Here is a 22633-nt window from a genome sequence, read left to right on the forward strand (position 1 = left end):
TAAATCATTTAATTAAATCTTGCTTAAAAGACAAAGTTAACTCACATGATCACATCCCACTCTACACTTCACGTGCTTGACTCGCCGGCAACCCCTTTAATATTTTTTATCCATCTTAAGTTCTTTCCCTAATCGTCTTCTCCTTTGAAATAAACAGCATTTACATTCAAACCAATATAAAAACTTCTTCATTTCATTTTCTCTCTCCTCTGGATTAAAATTTCTCTCTCTTCTTCTTCCTAAAACCTTAAATCTCTTTATCTCCAGTTCCAATCTTCTTCTCCTCGCGCATTCAAATATGTCTTCGGTAAAAGCATTCATCTTCTTTTTGATTAAATCTATTTGCTTTCATTTCGATTGTTTTTTTTGTTTATATTTCTGACATTTGTTTGTAGATATTTATTAGATCTGAATTGATTGTTAATTCATTCTGCGAGTCCTCCTTGTTTTCTCGCATTGTAAAGATGCCTTTTGTTTTGGTTTGATTGTTTGACTAGTTTGTGTTAATAAATTAATATATACTTCCATGGAAATGTTTAATATTGCAATTTATTCAAGTTTGAAAAGTGCTACTTTAGGTTATTCACCTGCTATAATTTAAAATTATAGCTACAATTGGATGACATTTTCATTCTTTTGGTCTTTTCAGCCTTTTCAATGTTTATATTAGTGAATCAGTTAACTTAATCAGAATAGTTTTTTGAGTTACGCGTTATATGTGTTCGCAAGTGAACTTTTGAACTTCTTGTGAATTATTAATTTACCTCTTTGATCAGATTAAAATGTGACACATTTGCATTTTGGTACAGTTGAATGAACTGAAATGATTGCACATTTGCACATAAGTGGAGTAATTTCTTATAAAATCTTGTCATTTTCAAAAAAAAAAAGTGAATTTGAAATTTGATTAATTTGTGATGAAGAGCAGTACAGAACAAAATAGCTGAAGATTGAAATTATGTTTTTTTCGCTCTATGTAATAGTACTCGTTCAATTGGTCTTCCCTGTAATACTTGTGTTCGCACATACAAATCCTTGATGAGAAATGTAACGTGTATTCTCAAGACGGTCGTTTTGGCAAGATAAGTGTATTTTAATTGCATTTTTGTTCGTCATATTTTAAGTATGCATTGTACTATATGCAATAGAGTAGCAATTAATCATTTATTCTTATTGTTTTGAAATTTTGAAACCAAATACAGTTCATACTTCATTTAGTGTAGCAGGTTCTACTGCTGAAAAGACTTTTTAACCAAAGAAGCATTTAGAAACAAAAAATTCTGTAGTTTATTCAAGCTGATTTTGGTGTTGATTGTCTCGTGTCTTTCTCCTTGATCCTTTGGACTGTTGTTGGCCATGTTTTTCTTTTCAATCTGCATGTGGAATTGATGTGTATTCAGCAGAAGTTTCATTCCAGATCAACGATCACTGCTCCTTAACTTGTCTATTATTCTTATATTCTAGGGAAGCACTGTAAAAGTCAGCAATGTTTCTCTAAAAGCATCTGAACGAGAACTCAAAGAGTTTTTTTCTTTTTCTGGTGATATTATCTATTTGGAGACGAAATGGTTAGAGATTTATGCACCTATAACTTTTTAATCCTCATTACTTATTAGCTCATGAATATGGTGTGTCTATATTTGCAGTGAACATGAAGATTGCCAGACTGCATATGTTACCTTCAAGGACATTCAAGGAGCTCAAACAGCTGTTTTACTAACGGTAATTACTTTGTTGTCTCTACTTCGTAGAAGTATATATCTATATGATTGAAAATTGATATCTTAGCAGGACATGTAGCATCTCTGCTTTGCTTGTCCTATCTTGATGCTTTTGAAAAAATTCTAAGTTGGTAAACAGTGAGTCACAATTGTTCTTACTGTAAAGGTAACTAGGCTGGTAATCAAATAAGCACAATTCATAATTTGATGTTTCTTGTAACTCATTTCTCTGGACTTGTGGTAGTTAAGAAGCAGAAAACATTCTAGTCAGACTTCATAGATTTCATTTAGTAGTTGTGATCTAACGTTTAAATAATTTGCGGAATGATAATTTAAGTGTGCATGTGATTGGTGCATTTACTGCAGTGTACTAGAATTCAAGTAGAATGCATAAATGCAACTATTTTGTGAGATTTTTCAGAATAATGAGCCTTTTATGTACTAATATTTAGATTTGCTTCGTTGTGCATATATCTACTTGGGGTTTCATTTCTTTTTCTCTTTCTCTGCCATTTGCAGATTCGGCCATGTGATTTTACCCGGGTTGAAAGCTAAATTATGGGCCCCTAGCTTTTAATTGAAACATATATTTGAAATATTCAATATTACCGAAAAACATTTTGGAGGCACCTATGCATAGTATAAAAGTATCCAATCTATTCTGAATACTTAAGAGAAAAATCCAATGATAATAATGAATTGAGGATCATTGCAAAGCAAAATACCAAACTAAAATTACTGAACAAATAAAACCAATATTACCAAACCAAAATCTGTAAAAATAAAACCAACTTACCAACACTATTTTGATATTTTATCATAAAAAATGTTTTGATGACATATTTCTTGTGATTTTTTCTGGCATTACAAATTCATCACTATTTTTTCTGGCATCCTTATTGAGTTTAAAATTAGCTCTATTGATATTTTATCATAAAACACGTTTTGATGACATATTTCTTATGATTTTTTATCTATGGCTCCCGAGTCTCTTGCTGAAGTGATAATGTAAAATACTATAGCCCCTATAATTGTTGATCTGCTTTGGTTTTGTCGGATTATAAGATTGGCTGTAGGCTATATTGTGTTTCAAATTTCAACATTGAAATTGGTTACTTATTCATTTTAGAATGAAGTCTTTTTCCACTTAATATTATTCTGTTTACTCGAAATTAGGTGTTCACATTGTTGTGTAAACTTAAATTTGGGGAAGATATAGACGACTATCACTAAATGCCAGCATGTGGATGCTTTTGATGCATTTTTTGATGTCCTTGTAATTAATCTAGTTTCTTGGACTTCTGCTTGTGTTGTTGATTTCTTACCACTGTGTTTGTACTTTGTACCAGGGCGCAACTATAGTTGACAAGACAGTTGCAATTACTTTGGATCCAGATTACGAGCTCCCTCCTGGTGCTTTAGCTTCTCCAGCTGTGAGAAATACGTTCACGATTTCCATTTATTTTATATTAGTCACTTTAAATATTTCTAACTTGGTTTCTTGATCCTTCAGGGTGCCCCCGGAGGCGCTCAAGCTGCTCTTAGAAAAGCAGAGGATGTTGTTACCAGCATGCTAGCGAAGGGCTTTATCTTAGGGAAAGATGCAGTAGGCAAGGCAAAATCCTTCGACAATAAGCATGAGCTAACGTCAACAGCCTCTACTAAAATTGCATCTCTGGACCAGAAGATTGGTCTTACTGAGAAGATTAGCATGGGTACTTCTGCTGTCAACAACAAAGTGAAGGATTTGGATCAGAAATATCAGGTGTTGGAGAAAACAAAATCAGCTTTTTCTGCCGCAGAGGAAAAAGTCAGTATTGCAGGGTCTGCTTTAATGAAGAACCGCTATGTTTTTACTGGTGCTACCTGGGTAACCGGGGCTTTCAACAGGGTGGCTAAAGTAGCCGGTGAAGTCGTCCAGAAAACAATCGAGAAAGTTGGGATGGCAGAAGATGAAAAGAAGAGGAAAATCGTGGATGATTTTGCTCACATTCACCTGTCAGAATCTGACTCACCTCACACTGAATCCCCCAAATGCGTATCAGCACAAAAAAATGAATCATCTCCAAAGGCCGAATCATCAACGAAAGCTGAATCATCACCGGAAGCCAAATCATCACCCACAGATGCTTCCCCCACTGAAAAGCAGCAACCTACAAAGCCTGAACCAGCTCAAGGTTTTATCTTTTGATATCCGTAATGTATATATTTTTGGCCCGATAATTATATTACCTGTTATTGCCGTTATTGAATCAACTTTTTAGAGATTATTAATATAAACGAGGTTGGCTTTTAAGCGTGGTAGTTCAAATATTTCTGGATCTTAAGTCTACCAGTTACCATCCCTTTGTATGAACACTAATGGGATCGAAATGTTTTGAGGGTATTGGTCGATCTTGTTTTGAAAAGTCTTTTGCACTTCTATTACACTGTAAATTGAGCCTTCATCTCATCATCTGTATCGATGGAATTCTGTAGTCTGTACATTTGATAGTCCATTTTTCTATACTTATTCTTAACGATTGATTTTCTATTGAATACCCGTAATAGCTACTAGTAGTAACTAGTAACCCATGTTCAGCTGTTCATTTATATTGAAGTTTATAAGATTATTAATCCTCAGTTCCACACGTTTCATCCACTTTTAATTTTATTCACACAATTTAATTTGCCTACTTGTTCAAATGTTGAGTGTATTTGGACCAAATTTGCAGCGGAAGATGTCGTTTGTTACCTTTATTATACTCACGCTTATACAGGCGATCAAGAACAAAAGATTTCTTGATCAATTCATCTGTTTGGTTTGATTTCTAAGTAATCTTGAATGACTACTTGTCCTGGAAGAAGACACTGATTCCCCTAAGGAATACAAGGCCTTAATCCTCACAATTCTCTCAATAATCAACGTGATCTTGGAGAAATATGAATCTGTAAAGGCTTGAACACACTCAACCTTTCAAGACAGAAAATGGCAAACAAAAACAGAAACAAACACTTTGTTCTCTGAATGAATGATTGCTATAATCGTAGATGAATTAAAACGGAATGTGAATGAATACAATTTGTGAGGAGAGCCTTAATTATAGATTTGACTTTCATCCTCTAACGGCTATAAAATTAAGAAAAGGGTGCCTAAATTCTAACAGCTATAACAGAAGCCTTAAAACAGAATGTGTTGGGTCTTCTGTTTGCGTTTGGTAACACCAAGTTGTTCCTTATTCTTCCTCTTTCAGATACAGAACTGATACAAAACTATACATGCTGAAGACCTAGTGACTGTTCTCATAATTGTTCCTCAGCTCTTTGTTCATCAGCTTCATTTGCTTGGGCTGGATTGGGTTCAGCTTTTTGTTCCTCAATACTTGTGTCTTTATTATTTATGTTTTCAGTATTGTTCCCAGCATCAACCTTGTGTTGTTCATATGAAGAGGGTGGTCTTGTTGCACTTGTTGCAGTATTGTAATTAGTTTTTACTACTTAGTACTTAAGGGCTAAATGCCTAAATCTATGAAACAGAGGCAGCAAGAATAAAGACAATACGACTGGATGAATAGTGAAACGTGTAGCAAGTGGGAGTATTTAGAATACAGCTAGTCTCTTGAGAGATCGTCTCTTCGAGAGGCGTATTTAAAATCCATTAAAGATTAATACCTATTTACATTATTTTTAATGCTTACTGACTGTATTCTTAATGCCTACTTTTAATATCTTAAATGTCTACTTATATCATTCTTAATACTTACTTATAATACTTTAAAAAATATATAATAGACCGATCTAGTTAGTCCGCACAAGAATATGTGTTTAGATAAGCAGGGTGACGTCTCTGACTTTTGGCAAAGTGACGTACTCAAGAGTCCAGGGGTCCACATTCCTTATCGAGGCTGACTAAGAAAACACTAAGAAATTAACGAAAAGACCAAGATTAGTTGACTATATTTGAGTGAGTAGACTTAAGGAAGATCTTTAACTTTTTTTGTGATACTTTCGTGAGAAAAGAAGAGATCTTTTAAGTTAATGCGATGGAATCAATTTAATTAAAAATTTTAAGTTAATGATTGAGCTTTTAAGATATGTTATGTACTCGAATATGTCTCCTCGCACAAGAATCATTCAGACTAGAAACGTATATGCATCACATACCTTCCTCATATATGACGTTATAGTGGTTGAGATTTGAGATCGTAACCTTTTGTCATGCTGACTTCTGATACTATATTAATGAATCATCATTAATTTATATGATGGTGCTAAACCGCTAATATAAATATTTTTGAATAGTGAATTTGTATGTATATATGACGCTCATAATCATTTTCTATGCTTAGGTTCGTGGAAATAGGATGGAAAGACCAAGGAAAGACATTGTGTACTAGGCCCCTTTTTCACCTTTATAACTTGTTATTTAACATCACTTACACATAGGTGGTAGGAAGCACTAACATTTTACAAAAGCATTTCTGAGGAAATTCCGACTTTAATCATCAGTTGATCTCCTTCAAGCAAATACTAGTAAGTGTATTACAATTTACTTATCTTGTTCACTATTTCAATATATTTATGTATTAGGAGTCTCCTAATCATTCTAAGTCACTTGAATTTCAGAAATACTTTATATTAAGGAAGACCCCAAACCAGTAAAATAGTGGGTCGTAGACTTGCATATAATGTTTGTTGGTTACTCATAGAGCATGTATGCAAGTTAACATCCATTACACGCTAGGTTTGTAGACCCAACCCATGGATGCCCTGTGGGCTGTGGGTGTATCTACACAAATGTCCTGTCTTAACATTAAATTGGCTGAATTTCAGGGCATATCAATGACTTCTAAACACACCAACAAAGAAGAAATCAGAAATTACATAAAAAAGAAACCAGAAAATTGGAAATTCCGCAAGATTCCAGTTGATCAAGTGTATAAAACCAACATACTCCACAAAATTCCAAGCTATATCATAAAAGATTTTGAAGAAACTGTCAAAATAAACAGCAGCAACAACAAAAATGTATCCCTTAATCTACTCTCTACCAAATTCCTAAATGGTTTCATCAAGAAACACCATTTGTTTTTACACTTGGGTTTAGTCCAAATTGCTATAAAACCCTTAATAACAGATGGGTTAGGTGCTCCAATAGTTGTGTGTATAAGAGATGTTAGGCATCATAACTTTCAAAAGTCCTTGTTAGCACTTGTTGAATCTGATCTTTGTAAGGGTCCATTCTATTTCAATTGTTTCCCAAGTTTTTCGGTTTCGTTAGACGATGTTTCTTCCTTGCAAGTGTTGATCATGGCTAGAGGGATTCCTTTGGAATTCACTTATAGGATTGTGTGTAAGGCAATGGTGGATTTGAGCTCTGAGGCTTTGAATGAGCCTGTTTTGGGTGAGACTACTTATTTTCAACTAGCTACTGGGGTTAGTTGTACTACTAAATGGGATGAGTTTGACTTGCATATCTCTGAATCTTCTACTGCCAATGAAGTGCCTGAACAGCAGAGTAGGGATTCAGTCGATTCACGTCCGGATGATCGAGTCCTTAATGAGGTAACTTGAACTTCGTTGGGGAAGTGATAGGATATAGAATCAATCTTAAAGTCTTATTCGTCAGTTTGAACTTCTACTTAAGTTGGTTTTCAGATATGATATTAAAAGCTCAAATCACGTGTTTAAATCTCATCTACCTCTCCTCTCGTGTGAGAGGACAAGATTGAGTATAAAAATCAATATTGAAAATAAACCATCAACTTAAGAACATATCAAGAATATGCCTTTTGGTTGTTTATGATGTGTAAATGATGTTTTGGTTGGTTTTTGAATTGACTTGGGGGTGTTTGGTACTTGACTTTTACATTGTCTTTTTGTTTGGATTTTGGCTTTTGAGTTGTTGGTTTGTCAAATAGCCGAAAAAAAGTGTTTGGTAAATGACTTTTAAGCCAGCTGAAAAGCTATCTTTTAACCAAACTAAAAGTACTCTAGTTAGTTTTTTTTCTTGTTTTTGGCTTGTTGGCCCACTTTTTTTTTAATAAACAGCTAACAACCAATACTTAAATTTACCACAAATCTCCATAAACAGTTGGCATTTTCAGTTAGCTTAAAGCCAACAAAAAAAATAACATTTTCAGCTGATCAAATAAGATAACTAAAAAAGCCAACAACCAAATTCAGTTGATTAAACCAACCAACAACTATCGCTAACAACCATTTGCCAAACAAACTTTGAATTTATTTGGTCAATTTCATGAATAAACATAATTAGTAGTACTAATATAAGTGATTATACACAGTATTACCTTTCATTTTTTGTTAAATTTCAGGGCACATTAATGGCTGAAGGAAGCTCAACAATCAACAGAAACCTAGATGAATGGAAATACCCAAAAATCCCAGTTGATCAAGTATACAATAGTGATAATCATGCTATTCTCAACTTGGGGTCTATTTTCGGTCATTCTTCTGCATGGTCAAAAGCCAAAAAAGCACTCAATATTCTCCCTAGCTCTTCTGTAAAAGACATTGAAAAAACCATCACACTGAAAGCCAATCAGAGTATCTGCATTAAGTTACTAAAAGGCTGTATAAGCAAGCAAGATAAGCTAATGGACTTGGGTTTAGTCCAAATAGCAATCAAACCTTTGATTATAGATGGGTTAAAAGCTCCAATCATAGTGTGCCTTAGAGATGCTAGGTTGTTGGATATCAAGAGGTCCTTAAAAGAAGTTGTACAAACAGATCTTTCTCAAGGTCCTTTCTATATCAATAACATTCCGGGTCATTCGATTTCGTTGAGTGATGATTCTTTATCAGCAGTTCTTACTTTGAATGTCTCTAAGTGTAGGGTACCTTTGAAATTGACATATAGGGTTGTGTGTAAGGTCTCAAAATACCCAATCTTGGTACAAAGAGGGGAGAAGTGGACTCCAGGAGAAACAACTTATTTTCAGCCCGGTATTGGGACTCGAAACACAACTAAATGGGATGAGGTGCAAATTCCTGAGTCATGGGCTCACACTTGAAGATTAAGTGTACAACTAAATGAGTAAATGGGTTGAAGGGTTGTGAAGGATATGTAAGCTACATTTGGTTTTGTTGCGTTTTGTTACTAAGCTTATGTTGAAAGAAAAAGATTATGTTTTCTGGTGTATGAATTGTACGAATGTATTGTGTTCCTGTTGCTGTCACTAATAACATTCAACAGATATAAATAGAATGAGAAATTAGTCTGTTTCAGTGTTACATGATTCGCTAACTGTGGTTGGTTTTAGGCTATTTTTGAACCATTTTAAGCGAATTGCGAATTCAAAAGGCGAACCAACTAAGGAATTATGTATTGTACTTAACCATCTTCTAGATTGCAGATTTCATCAGGGATGTGCTGGTAATTCTGATCAAATGAAGCTGAACAAAGCAGGGCCGTTGATAGGGCATATAACATATCTGGTCGCTTCAACCAGAGTTTGATAGATGCACATGCCTCAAGGCAAGCCTTATAACTACCTCACTTATATCCTGTGGAGCTTGGTTTGCAATGATGCAGAGTTCACTGGATACTAGGGAAGATAAATAGCATCATCACCGACTCCTAAGAATCTAGACTCAGGTCTGCTTAAAGACCCATGTCGTTGATTAAAAATCCTATTAATATTAATTTACAGCTCAATATAAGAAAATGGAAAGACGAGTTAGTTCAGTCTACATGCAAAGATGAGTGTTCGAACCACCCTATACTAGTAATCTGAATTCACCCCTGGTTACCGAGCCAAACATCACACTATGAACCCACCAAATTCCAATGAATCACTCTATTGACAGTAATGCCATCTATTCTTTCCATATTCTTACTCAAGATTTGTCTTATATTAGCTACTTTGATAATCAGTGTATGGTCTTAGGCTCTTAGCACAGTGAATCAGAACAAATAGAACACATAGAATCAAGTAGAAATGTCTCCTGCTTGTAAAAGATTAAGAATTTTAAGGAAATAATATGAAACACCACCAATTGTAGCATATTGCAACTTTTCATCTCCTTCAACAGGGAAATCACCATCTTTGGCTCGAACAAATCCTCCGGCCAACCATTCCAAGTTCGTGTATCCTGCTTCGTGCAGCTTCGAAACCGCTACCATAGACCTGTTTCACATTAGTGGGATGGAATTAACTAGGAACCAGAACACCAGATCATACTCTAATGCAGTCCCTTCAACACTTATCAAACCAATACACTACATTTTATCATCTCAGTGCTATTATGTGACTTCCACTTAGGCGGGACTAGAGAGTCGGATGTACACAACTTTATCCTTGTAAAAACAAACAGACTGTTTTCAATTGACTTTGTAGCAAACATCATCACCGGTGAGGCCGTGACTTATCAAACTATCTTAAAAAACTATTCTATTTTAACAAGACCTGTTTCACATTGGTACTAGTGTAAACTGTAAACTAAAGCCTTACACCAATCAAACCAATACAAAAATTTCTATAACCTAAAAGAGATTAAGTGGTTTTCACCTAAACGATTTCAATGTATAAGACATACCTTTGTAAAAACAAACAGATTGTTCCAGCCCTTATGGCAAACAATATTTGCAACTTCAAGAAGTGAATATAATTTAAGCTAAATCCAACTCTTCTCAAATTATTCTTACTTTGTTTACTTTAAGTGTCTATCACCCCAATGCCATTAAGGAAAGGGGTGTCACTGACCGTCTAATCTACAAATTTAGACGACTATCACGTGATTTCTAATCTCCCCGTGAAACGAAAAAACACAAATTATAATCTATTTTGGACCTTTTTTATGGTCATTTTAAGCAAATGGCGAATTCAAAAAGTGAATTTATTAACGAATTATTTCAGAACCACTAATATGAACCAAATTCACCAATGATCAAAGATACTAAGTTAAGCTAGACTTATGTCAATGTCAGCATATAATCAAAAACCAATGGTGGACACACTATATAAGCCAAAGGGATATATAATCCCAAACCCATATAGCAATGGTAGGAATGGCTCGAATAACTTATAAAGTCTGCACACCGTCCTTAATTCATCGATAATTATTTACCTCAATCCCTCACCACAAGCCACAAGAAGCATACTCTCCTTATCAGGAACAATCCCTTGAACTTGTGACACAAACTCAGAGTTGATAGTAGTAAACTTCTGTCCTGTCCATAACCCAATGTACCCAAGATGCACCCATTTCTTAATCAACGTTATAAGAGAGTTATCAGGATCCTTAACAAAGAGTGGAACATGAAATGAACCAACAACACTGGCTTTCTCTCGTTCCCATTCGGGTCTCACATCCAACATCTTTAGTGCCTCCGATTTTAGGGCAATCCCAGCTTCTTTAGGAGTAACGGCTCTTACTGCTCCTGAGTCTATCAGGAACTTTCCAGAAACTGCATTTATTTGTAAATGGAAGCTTCTTTGAGGAGTATAAGGGTATGTTTTGCTGTATATTTTCTCAAGTTTTGAAGAAAATGACTGTGGGTTTAAATGTATAGCTGCCATTTTCTTCTCTTAAAATCTCTACACAATTTTCTTATCTAAAAACTAATGATATTCATGCCAAGGTGATGTTGAAGATTTTAACATATTATTAGATGGTGTGGGACCAATATGCTTGATTGGCCAATGAGAGAGCAACCACTATGGTTTCTGACCACCTCATGGTTAAGAAAATTATGTTTATTCTACTAGTGATAAAACGAAATTATATGTTTGTACTATTTTATCTTGTTTTAATTATATTTTGTGAAAAAATATAGAAATGTGGGTGTCAATTATAAAGGGAAAATGTTATTAGGTGCTTTTTGACAATGAAAAAAGATTTTCTTGGTACTTTTTAACAAAAACATGTTTTGGAAATCATTTTTGTTAGGAAATTTTTAATAATTTTTTAAAAAAATATTATCATATTATATAATTTCTTTTATTTTGAACTAACTTTTGTAAAAACTATTGCAATGTACATGTCTACTTATAGAGAGGAAAAAATCATGAATTTTGATATAATTTTTTTATTAATTATTTAATTTAGAAATAAATTTTAAACCTTTGTAAAGATATTGGACAACCAATTGTTTGATCATGTAAAAACCATTGAAATTTTCTTTTTATGAAATTTATTCCATGATTTTTTTATTGCCATTGAGACACTTGATAGGTATGCTCATAATAATATACCCAGTTGGCTATTATAGATTAAGATGAGTTTGAACATATAACTTAAATAGTTATGAATATGAAAATTTTAATTCCAACCTATGCCGAGATGCACGGTACTGATCGAACTGCACCCTTTAAAAATAATATAAAAATATAAATAAAAAGGAATAGGTATTGGGAATAGATATTACCCAATATGAGAAGACAAAAGGAGCAATTGAAGATTAAAGAAAGGAAGAGTATCCTATAAAATTCTTAGGTCCACTCGTGAGGAAATGAGCCCATCAACCCACGATCTTATCTTAAGTAGAAGAACTTTTAGGTAACCAATCTAAGGGATAACTAACAATATGCCAATTACTCTATTCCTTGAAAAGGAATCCATTCTTTTACTAGCTTTTCCTGAATTTTATCTTATATACTTTCATGATGCTTTTTAACACTTTCTTTTCTTTTATGATGTTAACTTTTCTTTTTGTCAAAGGAAAAGTGAAAAAATTGATTTCACCCATTTAATAATGCTTAATATTTTGATGTGGAAATTAAATTGAAGATTTTTTAAAAAAATGATATTTACTCTTCAACTAAGATAAAACTCGATTCGTGATAAATATAGCTTAAGTAGTGCTTTAATATATGGAAAAATTGCTTCTAAAAAACGAATTTTTAACTCGTCTACAGAAAAGGGTTAATATTGCGTTTGTTCTTTAAAGATTTAACATTTTGCTCAATATTGCAATAAGAGAGCTTTCGGGTAATGGTTAACTAGAGTAGTCGGAAACTCCATTTCATTTAACTAAAATGACACATGTCATGTTATCCCTTTCGTTACAAGTCATCTAACTCTTTCGTTGCAAAAATGAACAAACTATTAAAATTTGAAGAATAGACGAATTAAAAATTTGTTTTTAAAGGCCATTTTTACTATTTTTATTCACAACTTACTAATTACCTTACGCAAATTCTTGTGAAAGACGGTCTCTTTGAGAGACCACCTCTAATTGAACCGACCCATTATATATTTTTTGAAATATTGTAAGTAGGCATTAAAAATAATGTAAGTATGCATTTAAGATATTGTAAGTAGATATTAAAGATAATGTAAATAAACATTAAAAATAATGTAAATAAATTTAATAGGCTTTAACCTTGATGGTCTTTAAAAAAACTATCTCATTACCTTATTAAAAAAATAAATTTGTAAGAGTGGTTATAAAGTTGGCCCTGTTGTCGTGCCCAACCCACGCAACTAAATCATCATTTTATAAGCACATAATTTCAAGTACTTATCGTCAATCAGTATTTATAAAATTAATTTTAGCATAAAAAATTGCAATAAAAAAATCAATTTTCTAGTGAGTCTATAAAATAATAATACGAACTAGTTGTAGTTTGAAACAGAAGATTCCAAACGTTAATAGTCCCGTGGAATCGATGATGCGGAACCGGTAATAATAAATATTGGTTGAGCTTCTCAACATGTTCAAATGTTAAAGATTGAGTGTCTTAATATTAAATTAAATAATATATATATTAAGTGTTTAAAATATAAAATTATTATAAAAATATTATAATTTTTATAATTTCACAACATCTTTAAAAATTTTATTAATTTTTAATCCACCTCTAATATTGTCTCCTTATCTTAAAGTTTGTTCATTTTACAATTATTTTTTTTTAAAATCAATGACATGAAATAGCAGGAAGTAGTAACTAGTAGCTAGTAAGCATGAAACTCGTTGCCGACTACGCGGTCTTCGCCGCATCAATAAAAGTTTAAATATGTTATAATGTGATCCATTTATTTTTTTTACTTTTTATTTATTAGAAGTATTTAAGTATTGTTTTATTTTTGTGTACTCTATTTTATTTTATTCAAATTTCTTATTTATTTTTAATATTATTCACTAATTATTTTTAATTTGAATTTTATTTTCAATTTATAGTTTAAAATATGATCACGTGGAATTTTATTTACTTCATTTTAATTTTAATTAGTAATATTATTTTTTTATAATTTTTAACCAAATACAATTAGAGATATTTTAAATTAAAACAATTTATATCGTTAATTAGAATAGAAGTCATTATTAGGTATAGCTTCGCCATTAATGATAATCCCATTTATATTCAAATCTAAATTCTATCCAAACCCCAAATATAATATCTACTTGTTTTGAATTATATTTTAGGATATTAGCTGATGCTTTGGTGGGTATCGTTTATTTGCATTTATATTTTTCATTGATAGTCATTGAATTTAGTTAACTAGCTATGGTATTGTTAATTTGTTATTCTTTCTTCATTTATTACGTTAATTGTGCAAATTAGTACTTTGTTTAATTAAAATATATAAATTTTTCAGAATAGATTGATAAGGCCAATCACCCTTGAGAAATAACCATATTTAAGGCATATTAGGGTTAAAAATCGTATTTTTAGAGTATTTATTAGCGTTGAGATATCCGCATTGACGTGTCTATTGCATTTACAAACATTACCAAATTTTTTGAACTGTCAATATAACAAATCATAGCTGCATAGCCTGTATACATCATTAAGGTTTGTTGGACATAATGACATTAACTAAACAGTTAAGCATAACCATAACTCATACCAGCAGATATGATTACAGAAAATAATCATCCAACAAATATCAAAGGCAAAACATTAAATACAATGTAACAAGGCCCCAACGGCCCGACCTCAAATTTATTCATTTCAGGGTGTGACAAAAGTAGTACTAAAAAGTTAAGTGTATGTGTGATTAATCAAAATACATCACTTTCAATTTTTTAGGCCCATTTTCTAGACAAGGGAACACCTGATTTTTCCTCAAAATTACAGACAATGGAGCCCAACAATATTAATATAATTGGTACGATTAATAATTTAAATTTTCTCATTTTATCATTGTCAAACATAAATTTAAAAAAAAAAAGGCAAAAAATAGGGAAAAAAAAGAGATTACTGGGTACAAGTGGCCGGAAGGGATAGGGAAGTAAATTAAAAAATTACGTGGTAATTTTTTTTTCTGTTTAGTAATTTTCCACTAATAAATTTTAGTGACAAGAATTTTCAAACAAAAAAATATAAATCATAATAATATTTTGATTTGTTTGGTCTGTTTAATTGAACTTTTAGATAAAAAAAGAAATGTTTTGAAATGTATGCAAATTGCAAAGTGATAATTTTTATTCATATTTTTATTTCGATTTCCTTGTAAAACTAAATAACGAAATTAAAAATTAGAATTTAGAACTTAGGAATATTTTTGTCAAAAAAATCCAAATCCAAACACATTAAAATGTACTCTATATAATATTCTAATTGAAAAAATGTTAGTTAATTTCCAGGCTGGCGACCTAACCTCCAATTCATTTACCGCACTCCAAGATTACCAGAGTAACGGTTCGATCCTCCTAGAGTCCTAGCCGGATTACAACAACCAGCTTACCCCTATCTACATTAGCCTCTTTTCTGAGAAAAAAAAAATTGTATAGACCAACGGGAAAACTAGATCAGCCTAAGCTTTGAAATGGTTCCTTAATATGAAATTAGAATCAACGTGACAAGAGGTCAAAAGTTCGAATCTTAATCGCCCTTTATTTAAAGTGGAAAATTTAGCGTCAAGTATGACCAATGAGCTCTCACGTAAGAAAGATTTTGTATTTTTTTACATATGATATAGGTTGGCTATGTTTTGAACAAGGACCAAACTATATGCACACGTATGTTTTGAGGTTTCGAAATTTCAGCAATTAAGGCTGAAAGTGTAGGTGATATTGTAAAATGTTTTTCTTGTGATTTTTGTGGGTTTTGTAATAAGAAGAACTAAGAAAAGATATGTTGAATTGAACAACTTGAAAATGGCTGATCCAAGGATTAATTTGATACAGATTCACCACAAATTAAAACCAAGGGCTCCTAAGAACACATTCAAACTTTAAGCCAAAAGAATGAAAAGCATAGGAACTTCAACTTACTAAAACCAATCCAAGTTAAAGTAAATTGCAAGAGAGAACAAAGGGATTTGCTCAAGGGTTGTTTTGTATTCAGAATGTAAAAATCAGGTTGTGTATTACAAGAGTTCATACATCCTATTTATACTAAAGCATTCAGCAATGAGTACAAACTTTGAAAATGACAGTACAACCAAAATGGCAATAAAATGCAACAGCTAGTAAAAGAACAAGGAGATTTTTGCTGATTTTTTTTGTTGTCTCTAACAGCTAGTTTTGTTGTCTCCAACAGCTAGTTTTTCTTTGGGATTTGAAAATCAGCTCTTCTATCTTCTTGGGATTATTTGTGGCTGATTTGTAAGAGATATTATCATAAAAATCCCACTCAATCTTCAAAACATATGGCTGTTGTAAATCAGCTGGTTTTGAAGAATGCAACGGCTCAATTTGGAGAATCTGATTGCTTGTTTTGATCCATGCGTTTTAATTTTGTAAAGGACGTCCCATGAGCAAAATAAATATTAGACTCAATAAAATAAAAATTACAACTCGACTAACTAAACATGAGACATGATTAAGCTTGATCCTAAACCTGGCTTAATCATCTCTAAGACTTTGTTTCATTATAAAAATGAAAATACAAAATAAAGATTCAAATTAAAGAAGAAGATTTAGTTCATGATTACAAAATTAAAAGACTTAACATTTGAACCTTGAATTTGAGCATCTTCCATATGATGAATCATGGTATTGATCCGGGTTAGTTCATCAGAACCAGATGTAGGTGATCCTACATCATCCTCCCCTTCTTTGGAGAAGCTTGACCTCAAGCTTGGTAACATATCATCAAAATAAACCACTACAAAGTGACCTAAGAAAGGCTTCAAGGTTTGGTTCACAAGTCTCATAAAGGTAAAAGGTGCATTAGATAAACCAACGGGCATAACTAGCCATTCATAGAGTCCTTCCTTACTCTTAAATGTGGTTTTCCACTCATCCCCCTCATGGATTCTAACTTGGTGATATCCACTCCTCAGGTCAATCTTAGAGAAAACTTTAGAGCCATATAGGTCATCTAACAAATCATTAAGTCTAGGTATGGGAAATCTATACTTGATAGTGATTCTATTCATGGCTCTACTATCCACACACATCCTCATTTCTCCATTCTTTTTTGGCACAAGTAAAGTAGGAACGGCACAAGGACTTATGGATCCTCTAATCAAACCTTTAGCTAACAAATCATCAACTTGTCTCCTAATTTCTTCGGTTTCCTTAGGATTAGTCCTATAGGCTGGTTTGTTAGGCAATGAGGAACCGGGAATGAAATCAATTTTATGTTGTATACCCCTTTTAGGTGGAAGTCCATTTGGTATTTCATTAGGAAAAACATATGCAAATTCATCAAGCACAGGTTCAATTAAAGGGTGATCATGCAAAACAGATTCAGTTTCATCATTTAGCAATAACAATTCTTTTCGTTCCTCAAGTTCATGTTGTTCACTTTTAAGTATAGGAATTAAAGAATGAAAATTAGTTAAAGTTGCTTGCAATTTAGAATTAGCGTTAGGTGCATATGGTGCTAAAGTTATCTGTTTGTTATTTAAAACAAAAGTATGTGTGTTTTTAAAACCATCATGCATAACTTTCCTATCATACTGCCACGGCCTACCTAATAAAACATGACATGCATCCATAGGTATAACATCACATAAAAGACTCTCCTTATAGCTATTACCAATGGAAAATGAAAGCAAAACTTGAGAGTTTACAGGAATACCTTTGTTTTGATTCAACCATTGAATCATGTATGGCTTGGGGTGTGGAGTGGCGGTGAGATTAAGCTTGTCCACCATAGTCTTTGAAGCGACATTAGTGCAACTTCCTCCATCAATGATAAGCGAACAGATCTTACCTTTAACTGTACATTTTGTGTGGAATATTGCTTCCCTTTGTGGGTTTGGATCTTTGGCTTTGACCCCACTAAGAGCTCTTCGCATAACTAATAATTCTCCTTCATCCGGATATATTATTTCCTCATCAAGTTCAGCATCGTCACAGAAATCCTCCTCGTTTTCCTCTTGATGATCATCAAATTCAACCAAGTTCACCATTTTTCGGTTTGGGCATTCAGAAGAAATATGTCCTAGGCCTTGACACTTAAAACATCTCCTAGGTGTGAATGAATTGGTGTTTGGTTTGGGTGTATTGGGCATGCTTAGGGGCTGCTTTGAATTATTGTTTTGCAAAGCTGTTGAATCTTGTGAATGGGCTTTAGAATAGGAATGGGGAGTGTTCTCTTGGTAGGAATTGAAATTGGTAGTTCTTGCTGAAGTGAAACGTGAGGTTTCCTTCATTTTAGTTCTTTGTTGTTTATCCACTTTATGTGCAAGGTTAATTAAATCATCAAGGCAAGCATAAGGTTGTAATTCAACAATGTTTCTGATTTTTGAATCTAAACCATTTAAAAATCTTACCAAAGTTTGATGATCATCCTCCTTCAGGTCACACCTCATTATCATTGTCTCGAACTCTCGACCATACTCTTCTACACTCCTGCCATCTTGTTGTAGATGTTGAAGTTTGGTGAAATTCTCTTGCATGTAGTATGAAGGCAGAAACTTTTCCTTCATTTGCTTCTTCATCTTTTCCCATGATCTAATCATGTCTTTCCCTTCTCTTTCTCGTTTTGCACATTTGCTAGCCCACCAAGTAGAAGCATATTTGCGCAATTTTAAGGCTACTATCTTTACTTTCTTTTCTTCATCCGTATTCTTGTAATCAAATACTCTTTCAACAGTTCTTACCCATTCAAGGAACTCATCTCCATCTAATCTTCCTTCAAATTCTGGAATGTCGACTTTAAGATCATCTCCACGGCTTGTTTGCCTATTAACTTTAGGACTTTCAGATTCATAATACCCACCTTCCCTTAAGGTGCGTTTTAGGTCTAAAAACTCTTTAAGTTGGGCTCGTAAGTAATTAATGGTGGCATTTTGCTCTTCAACAATTCTGCTCAAATCACTTGTTTCTCCTTCACCACTTTGAGACATGGTGTTTTGCTTTGTGAATGAACGAAATTAAGGCTAGGAGCGTAGCCTTGGCTCTGATACCAAGATGATATAGGTTGGCTATGTTTTGAACAAGGACCAAACTATATGCACACGTATGTTTTGAGGTTTCGAAATTTCAGCAATTAAGGCTGAAAGTGTAGGTGATATTGTAAAATGTTTTTCTTGTGATTTTTGTGGGTTTTGTAATAAGAAGAACTAAGAAAAGATATGTTGAATTGAACAACTTGAAAATGGCTGATCCAAGGATTAATTTGATACAGATTCACCACAAATTAAAACCAAGGGCTCCTAAGAACACATTCAAACTTTAAGCCAAAAGAATGAAAAGCATAGGAACTTCAACTTACTAAAACTAATCCAAGTTAAAGTAAATTGCAAGAGAGAACAAAGGGATTTGCTCAAGGGTTGTTTTGTATTCAGAATGTAAAAATCAGGTTGTGTATTACAAGAGTTCATACATCCTATTTATACTAAAGCATTCAGCAATGAGTACAAACTTTGAAAATGACAGTACAACCAAAATGGCAATAAAATGCAACAGCTAGTAAAAGAACAAGGAGATTTTTGCTGATTTTTTTTTGTTGTCTCTAACAGCTAGTTTTGTTGTCTCCAACAGCTAGTTTTTCTTTGGGATTTGAAAATCAGCTCTTCTATCTTCTTGGGATTATTTGTGGCTGATTTGTAAGAGATATTATCATAAAAATCCCACTCAATCTTCAAAACATATGGCTGTTGTAAATCAGCTGGTTTTGAAGAATGCAACGGCTCAATTTGGAGAATCTGATTGCTTGTTTTGATCCATGCGTTTTAATTTTGTAAAGGACGTCCCATGAGCAAAATAAATATTAGACTCAATAAAATAAAAATTACAACTCGACTAACTAAACATGAGACATGATTAAGCTTGATCCTAAACCTGGCTTAATCATCTCTAAGACTTTGTTTCATTATAAAAATGAAAATACAAAATAAAGATTCAAATTAAAGAAGAAGATTTAGTTCAAGATTACAAAATTAAAAGACTTAACATTTGAACCTTGAATTTGAGCATCTTCCATATGATGAATCATGGTATTGATCCGGGTTAGTTCATCAGAACCAGATGTAGGTGATCCTACATCAACATAATTTAAAATTGTTTATATATATATATATATATATATATATATATATATATATATATATATATATATATATATATAAAATTTAAACTTCATCAATTATCTATCAAAAATATATTTAATATATATAATTATTATTAAACTAATTATTAATTGACATAGCTAAACTATGTGATGGATAGATGTAGGTATCCTCGCTTTTCTGTACACTTTAGTACAAGTATTTTCACTTAGTATTAGTTTATTCATTAGTTTTCTCCTGAATTTCTTGTCGGCAGATATTTATTGTAAACTCAACAAATTTTGTTTGTACAAAACAACTGCCTAAAAATTATACATGTATATCTAACATCAAATAAAAATATGATTATACATAAGCAGATTTTTTACCGCAATGTTTATATGTGTGTGGTTTTATGAGCTTCGTACACATACATGTGCGACTAAAAATCGCCGAGTTTCCGATGAGAGCGAGATTTCTGATTGCCTTCCTCTTGCAAATTCCGTAAACTTCGTATCGCAAATACACCACTTCTTTTTAACTTATTATCATCAAATCTTCCAATGTCGTCAATGTCCGTCGAATCTGTAAAATTCAAAGTAATACTCCTCAGCAAATTAATAATTTATTCTTTCTTCAAAAAGAATCAAATACGCAGTAAACGCATCGAATTTTACCGATTATTTTCTCTGGATGTGAGAATCCAGGAAACAGAGCCAACTCTGCATTTACAAAAAATACGAACAAAATATCAATTTCTGTAATTGGAATACTTTTACATGAATATGAATGCTAGTGAGTACAAATTTAGAGTACTACTACCTTTAGGAGAAGGATCGTGAGAAGAGAGATAAAGGGTGAAGAAACAGAGAAAAATAAAGATAGGAATTAAATGAATGAATTTTTCAGGTTGAGAATGACACCGTCGGAAAGGTTTTTCCGGCTTGATTTCCTCGTCATCGACACCGGAGAAGGAAATTGGTGATGATTCACGGCGTTTTCGCTCATCGGTAGTTGAGACAGCGTCGTTTTTAGCTTCAACTACCAGTTCTCCTCTTCCTGGAGAGCCTAAAGATTGCCGTTGCATGTTTAGACTTTAGAGAGAGATGGAGAATGAAAGAGAGGGAATCTCACTGTCTCAGTCTACGTTTTTGTAAAAGGAGCGCATTATTTACTACTAGTGCCGAATTTAATTTTCTTTTGTATTTTTCCAATTGTCAGCCTTTTTAATTACATCATAATGCTTCATGTCTCTTTAAAAAAAAATTCAACACTTTTTGGTTATGAACTAGGAAGCATATTTTAAAAAAAAGAATTTACCTAAAATAAAAATAATAGTAATAATAATATAATCATTAGTTCATGAAAATATTATATACAATAATTATATTAGTAAAAATAAGTTTTATCTATGGTAAAAAAATAAATAAATATTTTAAAATAAGTTATATATCCATTAAGTCCAAGAAAAAAGTTATATTTATTAATATAATTAAGAAAAATTAAAGAAAATGTGTAGTTTTTTGTTTAAAAAGAGGGTAAAAATTTTCTTTAATTTAGTGATAGGAAAAAAACTTTATGGCGTGTTTGTGTGTAATTTATTTATATTCATTGTAAAATTTTAATTATGAAGTACTTTATATCAGAAATATAATTTGTCTTTAATTTATTTTTAATATTAATATACTTAAAATTAGCTCAAAAATAGGAATAAAAGTGCAAATGTTAGAACTTGCGTAATAATTAAACTTCTAAAATGGATAGAGAAAATACCTATATGCTTTAAAAAATAATAAGTTTAAATATTATTTTATGAGAATTTTTGTTTTTGTATTAATTTAAATTTTGGAGGCATTATTTAATTGACATAATAAGATTTTAAATTTTATTTATAATAATTCGTGATATCTGATATAGGATACTACTCAATAATTAGATATGTTACATTTTTGGATTTGTAAGGTTAGTTTGATAAACTTGTAGAAGCAATCTGTTTATTGGTATTACTTTAAATAAAGATTTTTTTTATATAAAGATTGAAGATATTTCTATAATTTGATTTTACATTTTTTTCCTTTAATTTTAAATTTCAAATATAAATGATGACATATTATTTATAAGTTGACTTGAGTTAGTAGGCTCATGGATCTATAATTTAGGTATATATTAATGAGGTTATTTGCCATTTGGCATGCACTCCTAAAAATTTAACATTTTCTCATAGAAAATTAATATTTTTTCTTGGGAAGTTGACTATTTAACTCCAAACTTAATTTTTCAATGAATAAGAGTAAAACAATCTTAAACAGTGAGTCTATATTTTCATTACATGTATGAGATGAGTTTTTAAATCCATGTATGAAACGAGTTTATTGGCAAAATCGTCTTACACAATAATATGTTAATTATTTATTTCCACATAGCAGCAAGGGCGAAGCTAAGGGGGCCGACGGTGGTCTGGCTCCCTCGGCTTAAAAATATGCTCCTTTGTAATTTTGGTTCGGCCCCCATTAGTAATATATAGTATATGTATAAAAAAGTCTAATATCTAATAAGGAAATTGGTGTGTTTCACTA

General features: G+C 32.2%; 5 protein-coding genes across 7 annotated transcripts; 2 read left to right on the top strand and 3 right to left on the bottom strand.

Moving 5' to 3' along the window:
- The first annotated feature begins 75 nt into the window (after positions 1-75).
- LOC130801685 (binding partner of ACD11 1-like) lies at positions 76-4017 on the top strand. The gene is made up of 5 exons (XM_057665570.1): positions 76-307; positions 1465-1568; positions 1647-1722; positions 3071-3154; positions 3235-4017. Exons 1-5 carry the CDS (start codon positions 299-301, stop codon positions 3910-3912), a joined length of 951 nt encoding a protein of 316 aa, XP_057521553.1. The 5' UTR covers positions 76-298; the 3' UTR covers positions 3913-4017.
- Positions 4018-6030: 2013 nt separating this feature from the next.
- Positions 6031-8952, top strand: LOC130801684 (uncharacterized). 2 transcript variants are annotated; one of them, XM_057665569.1, is made up of 3 exons: positions 6031-6233; positions 6534-7265; positions 8036-8952. In XM_057665569.1, exons 2-3 carry the CDS (start codon positions 6543-6545, stop codon positions 8732-8734), a joined length of 1422 nt encoding a protein of 473 aa, XP_057521552.1. In that variant the 5' UTR covers positions 6031-6233; positions 6534-6542; the 3' UTR covers positions 8735-8952. The 2 variants fall into 2 exon arrangements, with proteins under 2 accessions (XP_057521552.1, XP_057521551.1); XM_057665568.1 differs by having other exon boundaries at positions 6031-7265.
- LOC130801687 (rhodanese-like domain-containing protein 10) lies at positions 8942-11487 on the bottom strand. Its single transcript, XM_057665571.1, has 2 exons — positions 10791-11487; positions 8942-9850 (listed from the first exon to the last, which is right to left on the bottom strand). The coding sequence occupies exons 1-2, from the start codon at positions 11240-11242 to the stop codon at positions 9652-9654; spliced, it is 651 nt and encodes a 216-aa protein (XP_057521554.1). The 5' UTR covers positions 11243-11487; the 3' UTR covers positions 8942-9651.
- A 4455-nt stretch (positions 11488-15942) lies between these two features.
- On the bottom strand, positions 15943-21274 carry LOC130801688 (uncharacterized). 2 transcript variants are annotated; one of them, XM_057665573.1, is made up of 4 exons: positions 20880-21274; positions 20735-20779; positions 20492-20642; positions 15943-20049 (listed from the first exon to the last, which is right to left on the bottom strand). In XM_057665573.1, exon 4 carries the CDS (start codon positions 18912-18914, stop codon positions 16533-16535), a length of 2382 nt encoding a protein of 793 aa, XP_057521556.1. In that variant the 5' UTR covers positions 18915-20049; positions 20492-20642; positions 20735-20779; positions 20880-21274; the 3' UTR covers positions 15943-16532. The 2 variants fall into 2 exon arrangements, with proteins under 2 accessions (XP_057521556.1, XP_057521555.1); XM_057665572.1 differs by having other exon boundaries at positions 20447-20642.
- LOC130800957 (uncharacterized) lies at positions 20500-21144 on the bottom strand. The gene is made up of 3 exons (XM_057664702.1): positions 20880-21144; positions 20735-20779; positions 20500-20642 (listed from the first exon to the last, which is right to left on the bottom strand). The coding sequence occupies exons 1-3, from the start codon at positions 21142-21144 to the stop codon at positions 20500-20502; spliced, it is 453 nt and encodes a 150-aa protein (XP_057520685.1).
- Positions 21275-22633: the final 1359 nt, after the last annotated feature.

Source organism: Amaranthus tricolor, chromosome 15 (genome assembly GCF_026212465.1).
Source record: "Amaranthus tricolor cultivar Red isolate AtriRed21 chromosome 15, ASM2621246v1, whole genome shotgun sequence".
In the NCBI taxonomy this organism is placed as follows: Eukaryota; Viridiplantae; Streptophyta; class Magnoliopsida; order Caryophyllales; family Amaranthaceae; genus Amaranthus; species Amaranthus tricolor.

Bases quoted from the DNA above. Each gene is read 5' to 3' on its own strand.
- LOC130801685 (XM_057665570.1), top strand. The intron at 1,723-3,070 runs GTAATTACTTTG...ACTTTGTACCAG, and splicing joins AAACAGCTGTTTTACTAACG to GGCGCAACTATAGTTGACAA. The intron at 3,155-3,234 runs GTGAGAAATACG...TTGATCCTTCAG, and splicing joins GTGCTTTAGCTTCTCCAGCT to GGTGCCCCCGGAGGCGCTCA.
- LOC130801684 (XM_057665568.1), top strand. From the start codon at position 6,462: ATGGATGCCCTGTGGGCTGTGGGTGTATCTACACAAATGTCCTGTCTT. The intron at 7,266-8,035 runs GTAACTTGAACT...GTTAAATTTCAG, and splicing joins ATGATCGAGTCCTTAATGAG to GGCACATTAATGGCTGAAGG.
- LOC130801687 (XM_057665571.1), bottom strand. From the start codon at position 11,242: ATGGCAGCTATACATTTAAACCCACAGTCATTTTCTTCAAAACTTGAG. The intron at 9,851-10,790 runs GTAAATAATTAT...AATGTGAAACAG, and splicing joins GCTTGTGGTGAGGGATTGAG to GTCTATGGTAGCGGTTTCGA.
- LOC130801688 (XM_057665573.1), bottom strand. From the start codon at position 18,914: ATGTCTCAAAGTGGTGAAGGAGAAACAAGTGATTTGAGCAGAATTGTT.
- LOC130800957 (XM_057664702.1), bottom strand. From the start codon at position 21,144: ATGCAACGGCAATCTTTAGGCTCTCCAGGAAGAGGAGAACTGGTAGTT. The intron at 20,780-20,879 runs GTAGTAGTACTC...TTGTAAATGCAG, and splicing joins TCACGATCCTTCTCCTAAAG to AGTTGGCTCTGTTTCCTGGA. The intron at 20,643-20,734 runs GTAAAATTCGAT...TGAATTTTACAG, and splicing joins ACATCCAGAGAAAATAATCG to ATTCGACGGACATTGACGAC.